Here is a 15,576-nt window from a genome sequence, read left to right as displayed (position 1 = left end):
GCACACAAGCCAGGAGGGTCAGGGTGAGTTTCAGGGTGGCTTTCCCTTGCAGCCCTTTCCCTGCTCAGCCCTCAGGATGATCACCTCCCTCTGGAGCTGGTTGTGCCACACTGAGGCTGTTGGCACCCAAAGGTCAGGACTCGGTCCAGAGCACTCAGCTGCACGTTACTGCCCTGACTTCCCCACACCTGCCTCTGACACCAGCCCAGAGCCTTTGCTGCACCCGCTCCCTGCTCAGGGAACACACGTGCCCAGAGGAGACCTCCAAACAGAGAGGTTTGTGTTCAGGCCTGAACCACTGTGGGAGGAAAATGTGTACGTTGCCCACAGTAATAAACTCCCACATCATCAGCCTCCACCCTGCTGATTCTCAGAGTGAAATCTGTCCCTGATCCGCTGCCACTGAACCTGTCTGGGACCCCAGTGAAACGGTTGGAAACCTCATAGATGAGGAGCTGTGGGGACTGGCCTGGCTTCTGCAGGTACCAATCCAAATAGGTATTTCCATTACTGTGTACAAGGCTCTGACTGGCCTTGCAGGAGATGGAGGCCGGTTCTCCAGGGGTTACGGGCAGCAAGAGCGGGGTCTGTGTCATCACAACATCCCCATTGGAACCTAAAATAATGAGAGATAAGTACAGGTTGTGGAAAAACATTATAAACCATTATTATGATTTTTAATTTCATGTATATTAGGCTAAATCATATTTTGTGATTGGATTCCTACACTAAATATATCCAAATTCCATGGATAACCCAAGAATTTCAGGGCACAGAGTGGCCACAATTTTTTTTTCAGCATCTCACTAAAGAACTGTTCTTTGTTCCTGGCAGTTTCTTCATGGTTTTCACAGATCTCAAAATTAAATACCTCTTGCTGGAGGGCAATCTCACCCCTGGACAGAGCACCCATAGGGAGTAACAGCTCCCAGACAGCTCACCCTCCCCACCCCATCTCCTTCCTCATCCACCCTCTGCTCTTACCTGGGACCCAGAGCATCAGCAGCCCCAGGAGCTGAGAAGGGAACCTCATTTTGAGAAGTTGAGCTGCTAAGTCCTAGTAAGTAAACACAAGCTCAGAGCTGACCTTTATGTTAGACTTCCAAGGCAAGGTCCTCCCCAGGCAATGATATGCAAATCCCGTGGTGGGTGTGGCAGAGTGGAAAGAGCCAAAGGCACGGTGCAGGTCCCTCTCCTGGGAGAGCAGTAACTTAAAGTGGCTTCTGTGTTTGGAGGGAAACTAACAGAGACAAATTCTTTTCTGCCTTGGTGGGAGCAGGATCTCCTTGCAATAATCAGGATCTGTGGCAGGACACAGCGCCCATAGCCCTGCCTTCTTAGAAAGCTCCAGAGACCCTGACGATAAAGACATGCATGTCCAGAATCCATTTCTGGCAGGTGAATGGCCATCCTGCCTGGATTCCTGTCAACTAATGACCAGGAAGAAACAGGTCCCACTTGCACTCCAGTTGATTTTCCGGCAATCTCCAGATCTCAGGATGAACTGAGATAGATCGGGAGTCTCTGGGATTTGCTGTTTCCAGGTTAATGGTTTTAGACAATTTAGTAATGATTTAATAAAGAATTCATCTCACCCTCGGGTTTCGTGAATTATACTCTATTAGAAGATAAATGTGAGAAGGATCAAAAGAATCTTTTCAGAGGATCAAAAGAATCTCTTACAGGAGGAGAACTCATAGTCCAGCAGAAAAGAGTAGGAGAGAAGACAGAATTTTATGCTTCAAGCAGTGAGTGGGAATGTGGTAACCCTTTGTTACAACCTGGTGTATATCGTGTACTCTTTCTCTTGAGAGAGAGATAGATAGAGAGGTAGGCAGATAGGGACACACACACCATATGGCATATGTGAGACCCTTCACTAAAATAGGGACATAAACTGATGGTTCTTCATGTGTTAGCTTGACGTTATGTCATATTGAATCATTTGTGAGAATTTTATCGAGTTCAATTTACCTCAGAACTCAAGTCACCATTCTGCAAACAAAACCCTAGAGAAACTCAAGAATACAGTTTGTACTTCTATTAGATCAACCGTAATTTAAATCTGAAGTCATACCGAACTGAAAAATAACTGAATACATACAGTTTCAGGCTTGATTAACAATAAAGCTCAGTCTGAATATCTTCTAGGAAATCTTCCAAGAGTTAGATTTTGTGTAAAATCTAAATGAGCTGTTGTGTAAAAATGGTATCAAAAGCAAAGCCTGATCTCAGGATGGAGACTTGGGTGTTGAAGACAAACCATGGAAGAAGTAGAAGTAGAAGAGCCCATGTCCCATAGTTGACCAGCTAGCATTTTATTTGCCCTTTTGTGATTTCTGTGCTAGCCAGTGCAATCTTGAATCTTACTCTTGAAAATGCCAGCCTTTCTAAGGAATCCTGCTAGTGAATGAATTCAGAAAGATAAGCCAGTGAAAAGGAAAAAAGCACGACAAAAACAAATGGAAAATACAAGACAGTATTGTAAATCTTAAGATGAGTTTGAAAAACTATTCATTACAGATGTTAATTAACAATTACATTATCTACCACTGTGTGTCAAGTACACTAAAAAAAAGAATTGGAATAACATTACCCATTATGGTATGTGAAACCTCAAAGTGTGGATATATGGCCAGAAATTTTTCATCTGTCATGTTTATTTTCTGTGTATCAGTTGAAAGTCTTTCCCCACACACACAAAGTATTCTTAAGAATGCTTGAATTTTGGGGCGCCTGGGTGTCTCAGTGGGTTAAGCCTTTGCCTTCAGCTCAGGTCATGATCCCAGGGTGCAGGAGTCCATCAAAGTGGAAGCCAGGATGTGAGTTGTGTCCCTTAGGGTGATGCTCTTGCTGCTTCAGTTATGTGAATCCATTATTCTTGGGTCAGGGTGTGTGGATGGGGAGTGTGATCCTGTTGTACGTACTGTAGAACTTGATCTACAAATTTTCTCAAGCCAAACCATTCAAACTCATAGAGCTTTGGCCAAGTTGATGGACAACATACCTGTATCCTGACTGAGCCCAAATGAGGTTCTTTCTGAGAAAAGATGAGCTTATCCTTGCCTGAGAACTGAGATGAAACCATCCAGCAGAGGGAGCTTCCCCAACAGGTCTGTTGAGTAGCTTCTTGGGACCAGTGACTGAAATGGGTCCCCTTTTCTAAAGAACTGCAAATTATCACCCTCTAGAGGATGATCTCACAGAGAATAATTTTGGTGCCAGGCGGCTCATGTATACATATGAATGTGCTGATCTATGTTGACTGTGAAGGTTATTCTTGTATCAGTTGTAATCCTTGGGAAGGACCCCCAATCACCCCAGTCTAATGTGGAAAAGGAGACAGAAGTTCCCTCTGACCACAGGCCACCTCATAATCCCTCCATTGTAATGAACTCTTTCCTTTGTGTAGCAATTTGCATCGCCAACCCCAAAGTGTCTCCTGTGAGGGATGGAACTTCTGTCCTGAGTAGTTCTCATGAAGTCCTATAGCTTTCTCATCAGTTAAAATATCCTTCCACTGCTTAAATGTGAGATAGCTTGATTATTTATTTATGCATTTGCTTTTTCTCTGTTTGATGCACGTGAGAGATGGAGAGGAAAGAAGACTACAGGGGACATGAAAATGTATAATCCTTTTGTCTGCACTGTACGTAAGAGAGGTATGAGTTGGGTGCACATTTGCACAATGTTAATGTATCATGTCCATGTTCTCTTTATTCATGGGTCAGTTCATGTTTGTGGGCTTTTTATTTGTTTGTTTTGTTTGTAGATTCTACATAAAAATGAAGACATATAGTATTTGTCTTTCTCTGTCTGAATTGTTCTACTTAGCATTATACTTTCTAGGTCCATCCATGTTGTTGCAAATAACAAGATATCATTTCCCTGGTTGAGTAGTATTTCAATATATATATGAATATGCCACCTATTCTTTATAGAATTTGGAGCTTATATTTGCTATGAATTTACAACAACAATCTTTTTGGGTGCTTGACCACCAAACAATTTTACTAATTTTTCTCACGTGTTTTTCTTATGGGGAAAGCATGTATAGAATGATATCCAGATCACCTTGTAACAGAGCTGTTAGTTTAACTGGGAAAACAGATGTCATAAAGTGGGAAAATAAAAAATAATAAATTCTGAATGATACCATATAGCCTCTTAATGAAAATATAGGAAACATGTTTTGCTGCAAATGTATGTAATTGTGTTTTCAAATAAATGGCTCAGGTTTCTGACGCTCAGGCTGAGTCACCATCCCTGAGCCATACATAAGGCAGGAGGGTCAGGGTGAGGTTCAGGGCGGTTGTCCCTGGCAGCTCACTGCTCAGCCCATAGGTGATCATGTCCCTTCTGGAGCTGGTTGTGCCCCGTTGAGACTGTTGCTGCCCAGGGGCTGGGACTTGGTCCAGAGTACTCAGCTGTATGTTACTGCCCTGACATCCCCAGCACCTGCCTTTGACGCCAGCTCAGAGCCTCTGCTATGCTGGCTCCCTACTCAGGCAACACACATGCCCAGTGGGGACCGCCAAACAGAGAGTTTTGTGTTAGGGCCTGAACCACTGTGGAGGAACACGTGTACCTTGCTTGCAGTAATAAACTCCCACATCGTCATCCTCCACCTTGCTGATTCTCAGGGTGAAATCTGTCCCTGACCCACTGCCACTGAACCTGTCTGGGACCCCAGATTTATGGATGGAAACCTCATAGATCAGGAGCTGTGGGGACTGGCCTGGTTTCTGCAGGTACCAATACAAATAGGTGTTTCCATCTCTGTGCAGGAGGCTCTGACTGGCCCTGCAGGAGATGGAGGCTGGCTCTCTGGGGGTGATGGACAGGGACAGTGGGGTCTGTGTCAGCACGATATCCCCACTGGATCCTAAAATAATGAGAGATAAGTACAGGTTAATTTGACACCTTATAAGCCATTTTTATGATTTTAAATGTCACTTACATTAGGCTAAATCATATTTTGTGATTTGATTCGTACTCTAAATATATCCAATTCCCATGGATAACCCAAGAAGTTCAGAGTACAGAGTAGCCACATATTCTTTTTCAGCATCTCACTAAAACACTGTTTTTTGTTCCCTTTAATTTCCTCATAATTTTCACAGATCTCAAAATTAAATTCCCCTCATGGAGGGCAATCTCTCCCCTGGACAGATCACATATAGGAAGGAAGAGCACCCAGATAGCTCATCCTCCCCACCCCAATCTCCCATCTCCTCCCCCCTCTATGGTATTACCTGGGACCCAGAGCATCAGTAGCCCCAGGAGTTGAGAAGGGAACCTCATTTTGAGAACCTGACCTGATGAGTCCTAGTAAGTAAACACAAGCTCCGAGCTGACCTTTATGTCAGACTTCCAAGACAAGGTCCTCCCCAGGGGACAATATGCAAATCCCATGGTGGGTGTGGCAGAGTGGAAAGAGTCAAAGGCAAGGTGCAGATACCTCTCCTGGGAGTGCAGTAACTTAAAATGGCTTCTGAGTTTGGTGGAAAACTGACAGAGACAAATGCCCTACTGCCTATATGGGAAGCAGGATCTCCCTGTGGTAATTAAGATCTGTGGTAGGACACAGCGCTCATAGCCCTGCCTTCTGAGAAAGCTCCAGAGACCCTGAGGATGCAGGCATGTGTGTCCAGAGCCCATTTCTGGCAGGTGAATGGCCATCCCATTTGGATTCCTGTCAACTAATGCCCAGGAGGAAACAGGTCCCATTCTCACTCTAGCTGACTGGCTGGTGATCTCAAAATCCCAGGATGAACTAGAATCTCTGGGATCTGCTGTTTCCAGGTTAGTGGTTTTAGACAATTTCATAATGGTTTAAAATGAATTAAACTCACCCTGGAACCTTGTGAGTTATCTACTCTTTGAAAAGTTGAAGCTTAGAAGAACGGGACAGGTAGAGAAGAATCTCAAACTTACAGGAGGAAAACTCCTAGCCCTGCAGCAGAAAATAGGAAAGAAGAACAGAATGTTATGCTTCAGACAGTGAATATGAAGTTTGTGGTAACAGTTTGTTACAACCTGGTAGGTATCCTGCCATACTTCTCTCTCTCTTCCCAGAGAGACAGATAGATGGATAGATACATAGACAGACAAGACAGACAGATGATCGACACATACACACTATATGGTTCATATTAGATAAGGTAAACACACACACACACACACACACACACACACACACACACACACACACCCCATATCAGAGAAAGAGATTTCTTAAGTCAACATGTTCTAAGAGGATGGGCAGAATAGATAATGTTTCCCATATCCCAGAAAGCAATGTTTCTCCTTCCCATACAGAAGGTTTCTCGTCATATGAAAGCATTTTCTGTCAGGGTTCCGGTTCCTTATTAGTTCTGTGTGAGAATTTTTTTTTTCTCACTTGGATTTTATGTTCAGGATCCGCAGCTCTGAGTCTGTGGTTCACAATGAGATTCTGTAGGTGAGAATAGCAAGGACTGGGATAAAATTTTTAATAATTTGAGGTCACCTGTACCTATGACAGACATTTCCTGGGGCCTCAGGTGAACCACAGTCACCATGGTCAGAGCTGGTTGGGGCATCAGTTTACCAAACATCCTTCATTAAAGTCAGGACATAACCTGACGATTCTGCCTGTGTCAGCCTGTTGTAGGTGTTAGTCAATTGTTGGTGAGATTTCTGTCAACCTCAAAGTAACTGACAACTCAAGTCACTGTTGTGCAAACAAAATCCTGGAGAAACTGAAGGAATAGAATTTGTAATTGTTCTGTTAGATCTCAGGTAAATCAATCCAAGGTCACACTGAATTGAAGAGTTACTGAATACATGCAAGTCCAGGCAAGATTACACAACAAATCTCGGTCTGAATATCTTCTAGAAATCCTCCTAGAGTGTGATTTGTACCATAGTGGGAAGAATTATTATGTAACAATGGTAGTGTTAGTAAACCCTGAACTCTGTGGAGGGAACTTGGGTGCTGATGACAAGTTGGGATAGAAGTAGGACTAATAGCCCATGTCTGATATGTTACTAGTTGTCATTTTATTTACTCTTTTGTGGTGTTTTTTTCCCTTGATATTTTTATAGATTGCTAGCCAGTGCAATCCTGACTCTTATTTTGAAGATGCCAGCCCTCCTAACGAATCCTGCTGGTGAATGATTCAGAAAGTTAAACCACTGGAAATGAAAAAAAATCAGGGAATACACAAAAAGAAAAATATATGATAATATTTTAAATCTTAAGATGAGTTTGAAAACTATTCATTTCACATGTTAAATTAAGAATCACAATATCTGGAGGAGGAGTCAAGATGGCGGAGAAGTAGCAGGCTGAGACTGCTTCAGCTAGCCGGAGATCAGCTAGATAGCTTATCTAAAGATTGCAAACACCTGAAAATCCATCGGCAGATCGAAGAGAAGAAGAACAGCAATTCTGGAAACAGAAAAACAACCACTTTCTGAAAGGTAGGACCGGCGGAGAAGTGAATCCAAAGCCACGGGAAGATAGACCCGTGGGGGGAAGGGCCGGCTCCCGGCAAGCGGCGGAGCAACGGCGCACAAAATCAGGACTTTTAAGTCTGTTCCGCTGAGGGACTTCGCTCCAGAGGCTAAACCGGGGCGAAGCCCACGCGGGTTCAGCGTGGCCTCAGGTCCCGCAGGGTCACAGAAGGATCAGGGTGTCTGAGTGTCGCAGAGCTTGCGGGTATTGGAACGGGAAAGCCGGCTACAGAGACAGAGCCGACAGTAAGCTCACAGCTCGGTGTTACCTTGAACTGGACGCAGGCTCGGTGAGCTCGGAGCGCGGCCGGAGGTCAGGCAGACGGGAGTAACTGGGCACTGTTCTCTGAGGGCGCACTGAGGAGTGCGGCCCTGGGCTCTCGGCTCCTCCGGGCCGGAGACCAGGAGGCCGCCATTTGTATTCCCATCCTCCGGAACTCTACGGAAAGCGCTCAGGGAACAAAAGCTCCTGAAAGCAAACCCGAGCAGATTACTCACCCCGGCCCCGGGTAAGGGCGGTGTAATTCCGCCTGGGGCAAAGACACTTGAGAATCACTACAACAGGCCCCTCCCCCAGAAGATCAACAAGAAATCCAGCCGAGACCAAGTTCACCTACCAAGGAGTGCCGTTTCAATGCTAAGGAGAGCAGCAGAATTCCAGAGGAGGAGAAAGCCAAGCACAGAACTCATGGCTTTTTCCCTGTGATTTTCTTTTTAGTCTTGCAGTTAATTTAATTTTTTTTCTTTTTCATTTTTTTTTTTTCCCTCGCCTTCAGGTAAAATTTTTTTTTAAACTGTTATCTTTTTCTTCTTTAACGATTTTTAACTAGTTTATCTAATATATATATTTTTTCTTTTTACATTTTTCTTAGGTGTTTTCTTTTTTTTAAATTCTTTTCTTTTCTTTTTTTTTTTCTTTTTTCTTTTTTTTTTCTTCCTTCCTTTTTGAACCTCTTTTTATCCCCTTTCTCCCCCCTCACGATTTGGGATCTCTTCTAATTTGGTTAAAGCATTTTTTCCTGGGGTTGTTGCCACCCTTGTAGTATTTTACTTGCCCCTGCATATACTCTTATCTGGACAAAATGACAAGACGGAAAAATTCAACACAAAAAAAAAGAACAAGAGGCAGTACCGAAGGCTAGGGACCTAATCAATACAGACATTGGTAATATGTCAGATCTAGAGTTCAGAATGACAATTCTCAAGGTTCTAGCCGGGCTCGAAAAAGGCATGGAAGATATTAGAGAAACCCTCTCGAGAGATATAAAAGCCCTTTCTGGAGAAATAAAAGAACTAAAATCTAACCAAGTTGAAATCAAAAAAGCTATTAATGAGGTGCAATCAAAAATGGAGGCTCTCACTGCTAGGATAAATGAGGCAGAAGAAAGAATTAGTGATATAGAAGACCAAATGACAGAGAATAAAGAAGCTGAGCAAAAGAGGGACAAACAGCTACTGGACCACGAGGGGAGAATTCGAGAGATAAGTGACACCATAAGACAAAACAACATTAGAATAATTGGGATTCCAGAAGAAGAAGAAAGAGAGAGGGGAGCAGAAGGTATACTGGAGAGAATTATTGGGGAGAATTTCCCCAATATGGCAAAGGGAACGAGCATCAAAATTCAGGAGGTTCAGAGAACACCCCTCAAAATCAATAAGAATAGGCCCACACCCCGTCACCTAATACTAAAATTTACAAGTCTCAGTGACAAAGAGAAAATCCTGAAAGCAGCCCGGGAAAAGAAGTCTGTAACATACAATGGTAAAAATATTAGATTGGCAGTTGACTTATCCACAGAGACCTGGCAGGCCAGAAAGAGCTGGCATGATATTTTCAGAGCACTAAACGAGAAAAACATGCAGCCAAGAATACTATATCCAGCTAGGCTATCATTGAAAATAGAAGGAGAGATTAAAAGCTTCCAGGACAAACAAAAACTGAAAGAATTTGCAAATACCAAACCAGCTCTACAGGAAATATTGAAAGGGGTCCTCTAAGCAAAGAGAGAGCCTACAAGTGGTAGATCAGAAAGGAACAGAGACCATATACAGTAACAGTCACCTTACAGGCAATACAATGGCACTAAATTCATATCTCTCAATAGTTACCCTGAATGTTAATGGGCTAAATGCCCCTGTCAAAAGACACAGGGTATCAGAATGGATAAAAAAACAAAACCCATCTATATGTTGCCTCCAAGAAACTCATTTTAAGCCCGAAGACACCTCCAGATTTAAAGTGAGGGGGTGGAAAAGAATTTACCATGCTAATGGACATCAGAAGAAAGCAGGAGTGGCAATCCTTATATCAGATCAATTAGATTTTAAGCCAAAGACTATAATAAGAGATGATGAAGGACACTATATTATACTCAAAGGGTCTGTCCAACAAGAAGATTTAACAATTTTAAATATCTATGCCCCCAACGTGGGAGCAGCCAACTATATAAACCAATTAATAACAAAAACAAAGAAACACATCAACAATAATACAATAATAGTAGGGGACTTTAACACTCCCCTCACTGAAATGGACAGATCATCCAAGCAAAAGATCAGCAAGGAAATAAAGGCCTTAAACGACACACTGGACCAGATGGACATCACAGATATATTCAGAATATTTCATCCCAAAGCAACAGAATACACATTCTTCTCTAGTGCACATGGAACATTCTCCAGAATAGATCACATCCTCGGTCCTAAATCAGGACTCAACCAGTATCAAAAGATTGGGATCATTCCCTGCATATTTTCAGACCACAATGCTCTAAAGCTAGAACTCAACCACAAAAGGAAGTTTGGAAAGAACCCAAATACATGGAGACTAAACAGCATCCTTCTAAAGAATGAATGGGTCAACTGGGAAATTAAAGAAGAATTGAAAAAAATCATGGAAACAAATGATAATGAAAATACAACGGTTCAAAATCTGTGGGACACAACAAAGGCAGTCCTGAGAGGAAAATATATAGCGGTACAAGCCTTTCTCAAGAAACAAGAAAGGTCTCAGGTACACAACCTAACCCTACACCTAAAGGAGCTGGAGAAAGAACAAGAAAGAAACCCTAAGCCCAGCAGGAGAAGAGAAATCATAAAGATCAGAGCAGAAATCAATGAAATAGAAACCAAAAAAACAATAGAACAAATCAACGAAACTAGGAGCTGGTTCTTTGAAAGAATTAATAAAATTGGTAAACCCCTGGCCTGACTTATCAAAAAGAAAAGAGAAAGGACCCAAATAAATAAAATCATGAATGAAAGAGGAGAGATCACAACTAACACCAAAGAAATACAAACTATTATAAGAACATACTATGAGCAACTCTACGCCAATAAATTTGACAATCTGGAAGAAATGGATGCATTCCTAGAAACATATAAACTACCACAACTGAACCAGGAAGAAATAGAAAGCCTGAACAGACCCATAACCAGTAAGGAGATTGAAACAGTCATTAAAAATCTCCAAACAAACAAAAGCCCAGGGCCAGATGGCTTCCCGGGGGAATTCTACCAAATATTTAAAGAAGAACTAATTCCTATTCTCCTGAAACTGTTCCAAAAAATAGAAATGGAAGGAAAACTTCCAAACTCATTTTATGAGGCCAGCATCACCTTGATCCCAAAACCAGACAAGGATCCCACCAAAAAAGAGAACTATAGACCGATATCCTTGATGAACACAGATGCGAAAATACTCAACAAAATACTAGCCAATAGGATGCAACAGTACATTAAAAAGATTATTCACCACGACCAAGTGGGATTTATTCCAGGGCTGCAAGGTTGGTTCAACATCCGCAAATCAGTCAATGTGATACAACACATCAATAAAAGAAAGAACAAGAACCATATGATACTCTCAATAGATGCTGAAAAAGCATTTGACAAAGTACAGCATCCCTTCCTGATCAAAACTCTTCAAAGTGTAGGGATAGAGGGCACATACCTCAATATCATCAAAGCCATCTATGAAAAACCCACCGCAAATATCATTCTCAATGGAGAAAAACTGAACGCTTTCCCGCTAAGGTCAGGAACACGGCAGGGATGTCCATTATCACCACTGCTATTCAACATAGTACTAGAGGTCCTAGCCTCAGCAATCAGACAACAAAAGGAAATTAAAGGCATCCAAATCGGCAAAGAAGAAGTCAAATTATCACTCTTCGCAGATGATATGATACTATATGTGGAAAACCCAAAAGACTCCACTCCAAAACTGCTAGAACTTATACAGGAATTCAGTAAAGTGTCAGGATATAAAATCAATGCACAGAAATCAGTTGCATTTCTCTACACCAACAGCAAGACAGAAGAAGGAGAAATTAAGGAGTCCATCCCATTTACAATTGCACCCAAAACCATAAGATACCTAGGAATAAACCTAACCAAAGAGACACAGAATCTATACTCAGAAAACTATAAAGTACTCATGAAAGAAATTGAGGAAGACACAAAGAAATGGAAAAATGTTCCATGCTCCTGGATTGGAAGAATAAATATTGTGAAAATGTCTATGCTACCTAAAGCAATCTACACATTTAATGCAATTCCTATCAAAGTTCCATCCATCTTTTTCAAAGAAATGGAACAAATAATGCTAAAATTTATATGGAACCAGAAAAGACCTCGAATAGCCAAAGGGATATTGAAAAAGAAAGCCAACGTTGGTGGCATCACAATTCCGGACTTCAAGCTCTATTACAAAGCTGTCGTCATCAAGACAGCATGGTACTGGCACAAAAACAGACACATAGATCAATGGAACAGAATAGAGAGCCCAGAAATAGACCCTCAACTCTATGGTCAACTCATCTTCGACAAAGCAGGAAAGAATGTCCAATGGAAAAAAGACAGCCTCTTCAATAAATGGTGCTGGGAAAATTGGACAGCCACATGCAGAAAAATGAAATTGGACCATTTCCTTACACCACACACAAAAATAGACTCAAAATGGATGAAGGACCTCAATGTGCGAAAGGAATCCATCAAAATCCTTGAGGAGAACACAGGCAGCAACCTCCTCAACCTCTGCCGCAGCAACATCTTCCTAGGAACAACGCCAAAGGCAAGGGAAGCAAGGGCAAAAATGAACTATTGGGATTTCATCAAGATCAAAAGCTTTTGCACAGCAAAGGAAACAGTTAACAAAATCAAAAGACAACTGACAGAATGGGAGAAGATATTTGCAAACGACATATCAGATAAAGGACTAGTGTCCAGAATCGATAAAGAACTTAGCAAACTCAACACCCAAGGAACAAACAATCCAATCAAGAAATGGGCAGAGGACATGAACAGACATTTCTGCAAAGAAGACATCCAGATGGCCAACAGACACATGAAAAAGTGCTCCATATCACTCGGCATCAGGGAAATACAAATCAAAACCACAATGAGATATCACCTCACACCAGTCAGAATGGCTAAAATCATCAAGTCAGGAAATGACAGATGCTGGTGAGGATGCGGAGAAAGGGGAACCCTCCTACACTGTTGGTGGGAATGCAAGCTGGTGCAGCCACTCTGGAAAACAGCATGGAGGTTCCTCAAAATGTTGAAAATAGAACTGCCCTATGACCCAGCAATTGCACTATTGGGTATTTACCCTAAGGATACAAACGTAGTGATCCAAAGGGGCACATGCACCCGAATGTTTATAGCAGCAATGTCCACAATAGCCAAACTATGGAAAGAACCTAGATGTCCATCAACAGATGAATGGATCAAGAAGGTGTGGTATATATACACAATGGAATACTATGCAGCCATCAAAAGAAATGAAATCTGCCATTTGCGACAACATGGATGGAACTAGAGCGTATCATGCTTAGCGAAATAAGTCAAGCAGAGAAAGACAACTATAATATGATCTCCCTGATATGAGGAAGTGGTGATGCAATATGGGGGCTTAAGTGGGTAGGAGAAGAACAAATGAAACAAGATGGGATTGGGAGGGAGACAAACCATAAGTGACTCTTAATCTCACAAAACAAACTGAGGGTTGCTGGGGGGAGGGGGTTTGGGAGAAGGGGGTGGGATTATGGACATTGGGGAGGGTATGTGCTTTGGTGAGTGCTGTGAAGTGTGTAAACCTGGTGATTCACAGACCTGTACCCCTGGGGATAAAAATATATGTTTATAAAAAATAAAAAATTAATTAAAAAAAAAAGAATCACAATATCTAACAGTGTGTGTCAAATATACTAAAGAAAATCAGAATCACTTAACCCATTTTCATGCGTGATACTGAATGTGTGGAAATTTGGCTGAAAATTATTCATCTGTTATGTTTATTACTGTGTATCAGTTTTGAAATCTTTGATTTCAAAAATACTAACATTTCATACAAAACTTAACATGAAAACTTTAAAAGTCTTCTTTTATGTTTGATTGTTTATCTCATAATTTCTTGCCCCGAAATACCTAAAAAATGCAAAACCTTCTAAAAGTTCTTTCTTGACAGTAAAGGCTTTGAAATTTTCCTCTTCTACCTGTAGACTGAAGAAAGACTGTTCCTAATTCCTCAGAGGAGTCATTATCTCCTGTGTATATAGGAACATTTTTGTACCCTGGACAGTAAAATTGACTTCATCACCGTTGGTCATTGTACCCCACACAAAAATCATCAGCCTCTGTAAGAAGAACCTCCATGAGGTCCAGGTGGGGAACAGGACTCTAGCAGTCTCTAATCTTGACCACCATCACCTCAACCAGCAAGGACTTACACAGGTGGGTTTTGTTTCACTTTTGTCTCTTTGCCAGGGAACGTCCCTTTGAAACCCATAAAACTGGAAGCCAGTGTGTCATTTGTGTCCCTTGGGATGATTCTGTTGCTGCTTTGATTATGTGAGTCCATTATTCTGGGGTCAGAGTGTATGGGTGGGGAGTGTGATGCTGTTATATGTTCTGTAGGTCTTGATCTATACATTTTCTCAAGCCAAACAGCACAAACTTATAATACTTTGGTGAATTGAGAGACAACAGAGCTGTGTCCTGACTGAGCCCAAATGGAAGTTCTCTCTGCCAAGCAGCAGAGGGAGGGTCTCCAACAGCAGGTCTGTTGGGTAGATTCTTGGGACCTGTGACTGAAATGGGTCACCTTTTCTAAATAACTGCAAATATTCACCCACTAGAGGGTGAACTTACAGAGAATAGTTTTGGCTCCCTGTGGCTCCCATATATATGTGAATGTGTTGATCTTCTGACTTTATAAGTTATTTGAAAGCCCTGATCTCTGTATACATAATCTGAATTCCTTCCCAATATTGTCATTTCTTTTCTTTGCACTTTTTGGAATAAGTAAATAAGTAAATAAATTTTCTAGAGCTGAGATTCATGTGAGTCCTGTGAAGAAATGGGAGCAATGTCTTATGTCAGCTGTGAAGGATATTTCTGTATCGATGCTAATTCTTGGGCAAGGCCCCCAGTTACCACCCTCTATCTGGGGAAAGTTAGACAGAAGTTCCCTTTGACTACAGGCCACCTCATAATTCCTCTATTTAATAAAATTTTAACTCTATGTATCATTTTGCATCTCCAGCTCCAAAGTGTTTCCTGTGAGGGTGGACATCTGTCCTGAGGAGATCTCATGAAGTCATACAGCTTTCTTGTCAGTTAACAAATACTCTTTCACTGCTTTAATTTGAGATGGATTGTTTCTTTGTCTGTTGCTTTTTCTCTTTGGAGAGCTTGTTCCCTTGTCTCCTCCACCAGAGCACTGCCACCCCCCATGTGTCCTTCTAACATACAGCTTTCTCCTCAGGGCAGAGAGGACACATTCTGAGCTCAAGCCCTAAGCCCCAAGTTCTGTAGGGAGAAGAAGGAAGCAAGATTTTCTCAATACATCTATGGCAAAACCTTAAGGTCTTTCCTTTGAGACATGGCCTTCACCTGAGTCAATGTGCTTGAGAGTAGGAACTGACTTAGGTCTAGGAACTGAGTCAGAAGCTGTGGCCGAGCTAGAGTTTTCCAGTGGGAGAGACAGAATATTCTAAAGGGTCAGAACTTTGAGTCAATTTCTCATAACCTGTACTCAGTTTTCCACTGCCAAATTCTCTTTCTGAG

General features: G+C 41.9%; 1 long non-coding RNA gene and 1 gene segment (V, D, J or C); one reads left to right on the top strand and one right to left on the bottom strand.

Moving 5' to 3' along the window:
• Nucleotides 1-267: 267 nt before the first annotated feature.
• On the bottom strand, nt 268-1,046 carry LOC116596458. The segment is given in 2 exon segments: nt 268-616; nt 985-1,046. Coding segments are annotated over 2 exon segments (381 nt in total).
• A 1,768-nt stretch (nt 1,047-2,814) lies between these two features.
• Nucleotides 2,815-14,137, top strand: LOC116596461. Its single transcript, XR_004288123.1, has 3 exons — nt 2,815-3,662; nt 7,090-7,154; nt 14,010-14,137. It is a non-coding gene; the product is annotated as an uncharacterized LOC116596461 (long non-coding RNA).
• Nucleotides 14,138-15,576: the final 1,439 nt, after the last annotated feature.

The sequence above is a fragment of the Mustela erminea genome, chromosome 7, assembly GCF_009829155.1.
Source record: "Mustela erminea isolate mMusErm1 chromosome 7, mMusErm1.Pri, whole genome shotgun sequence".
NCBI lineage: Eukaryota > Metazoa > Chordata > Mammalia > Carnivora > Mustelidae > Mustela > Mustela erminea.
Note: the sequence above shows the minus strand (reverse complement) of the source record. Positions and strands in the feature narration are given on the sequence as shown.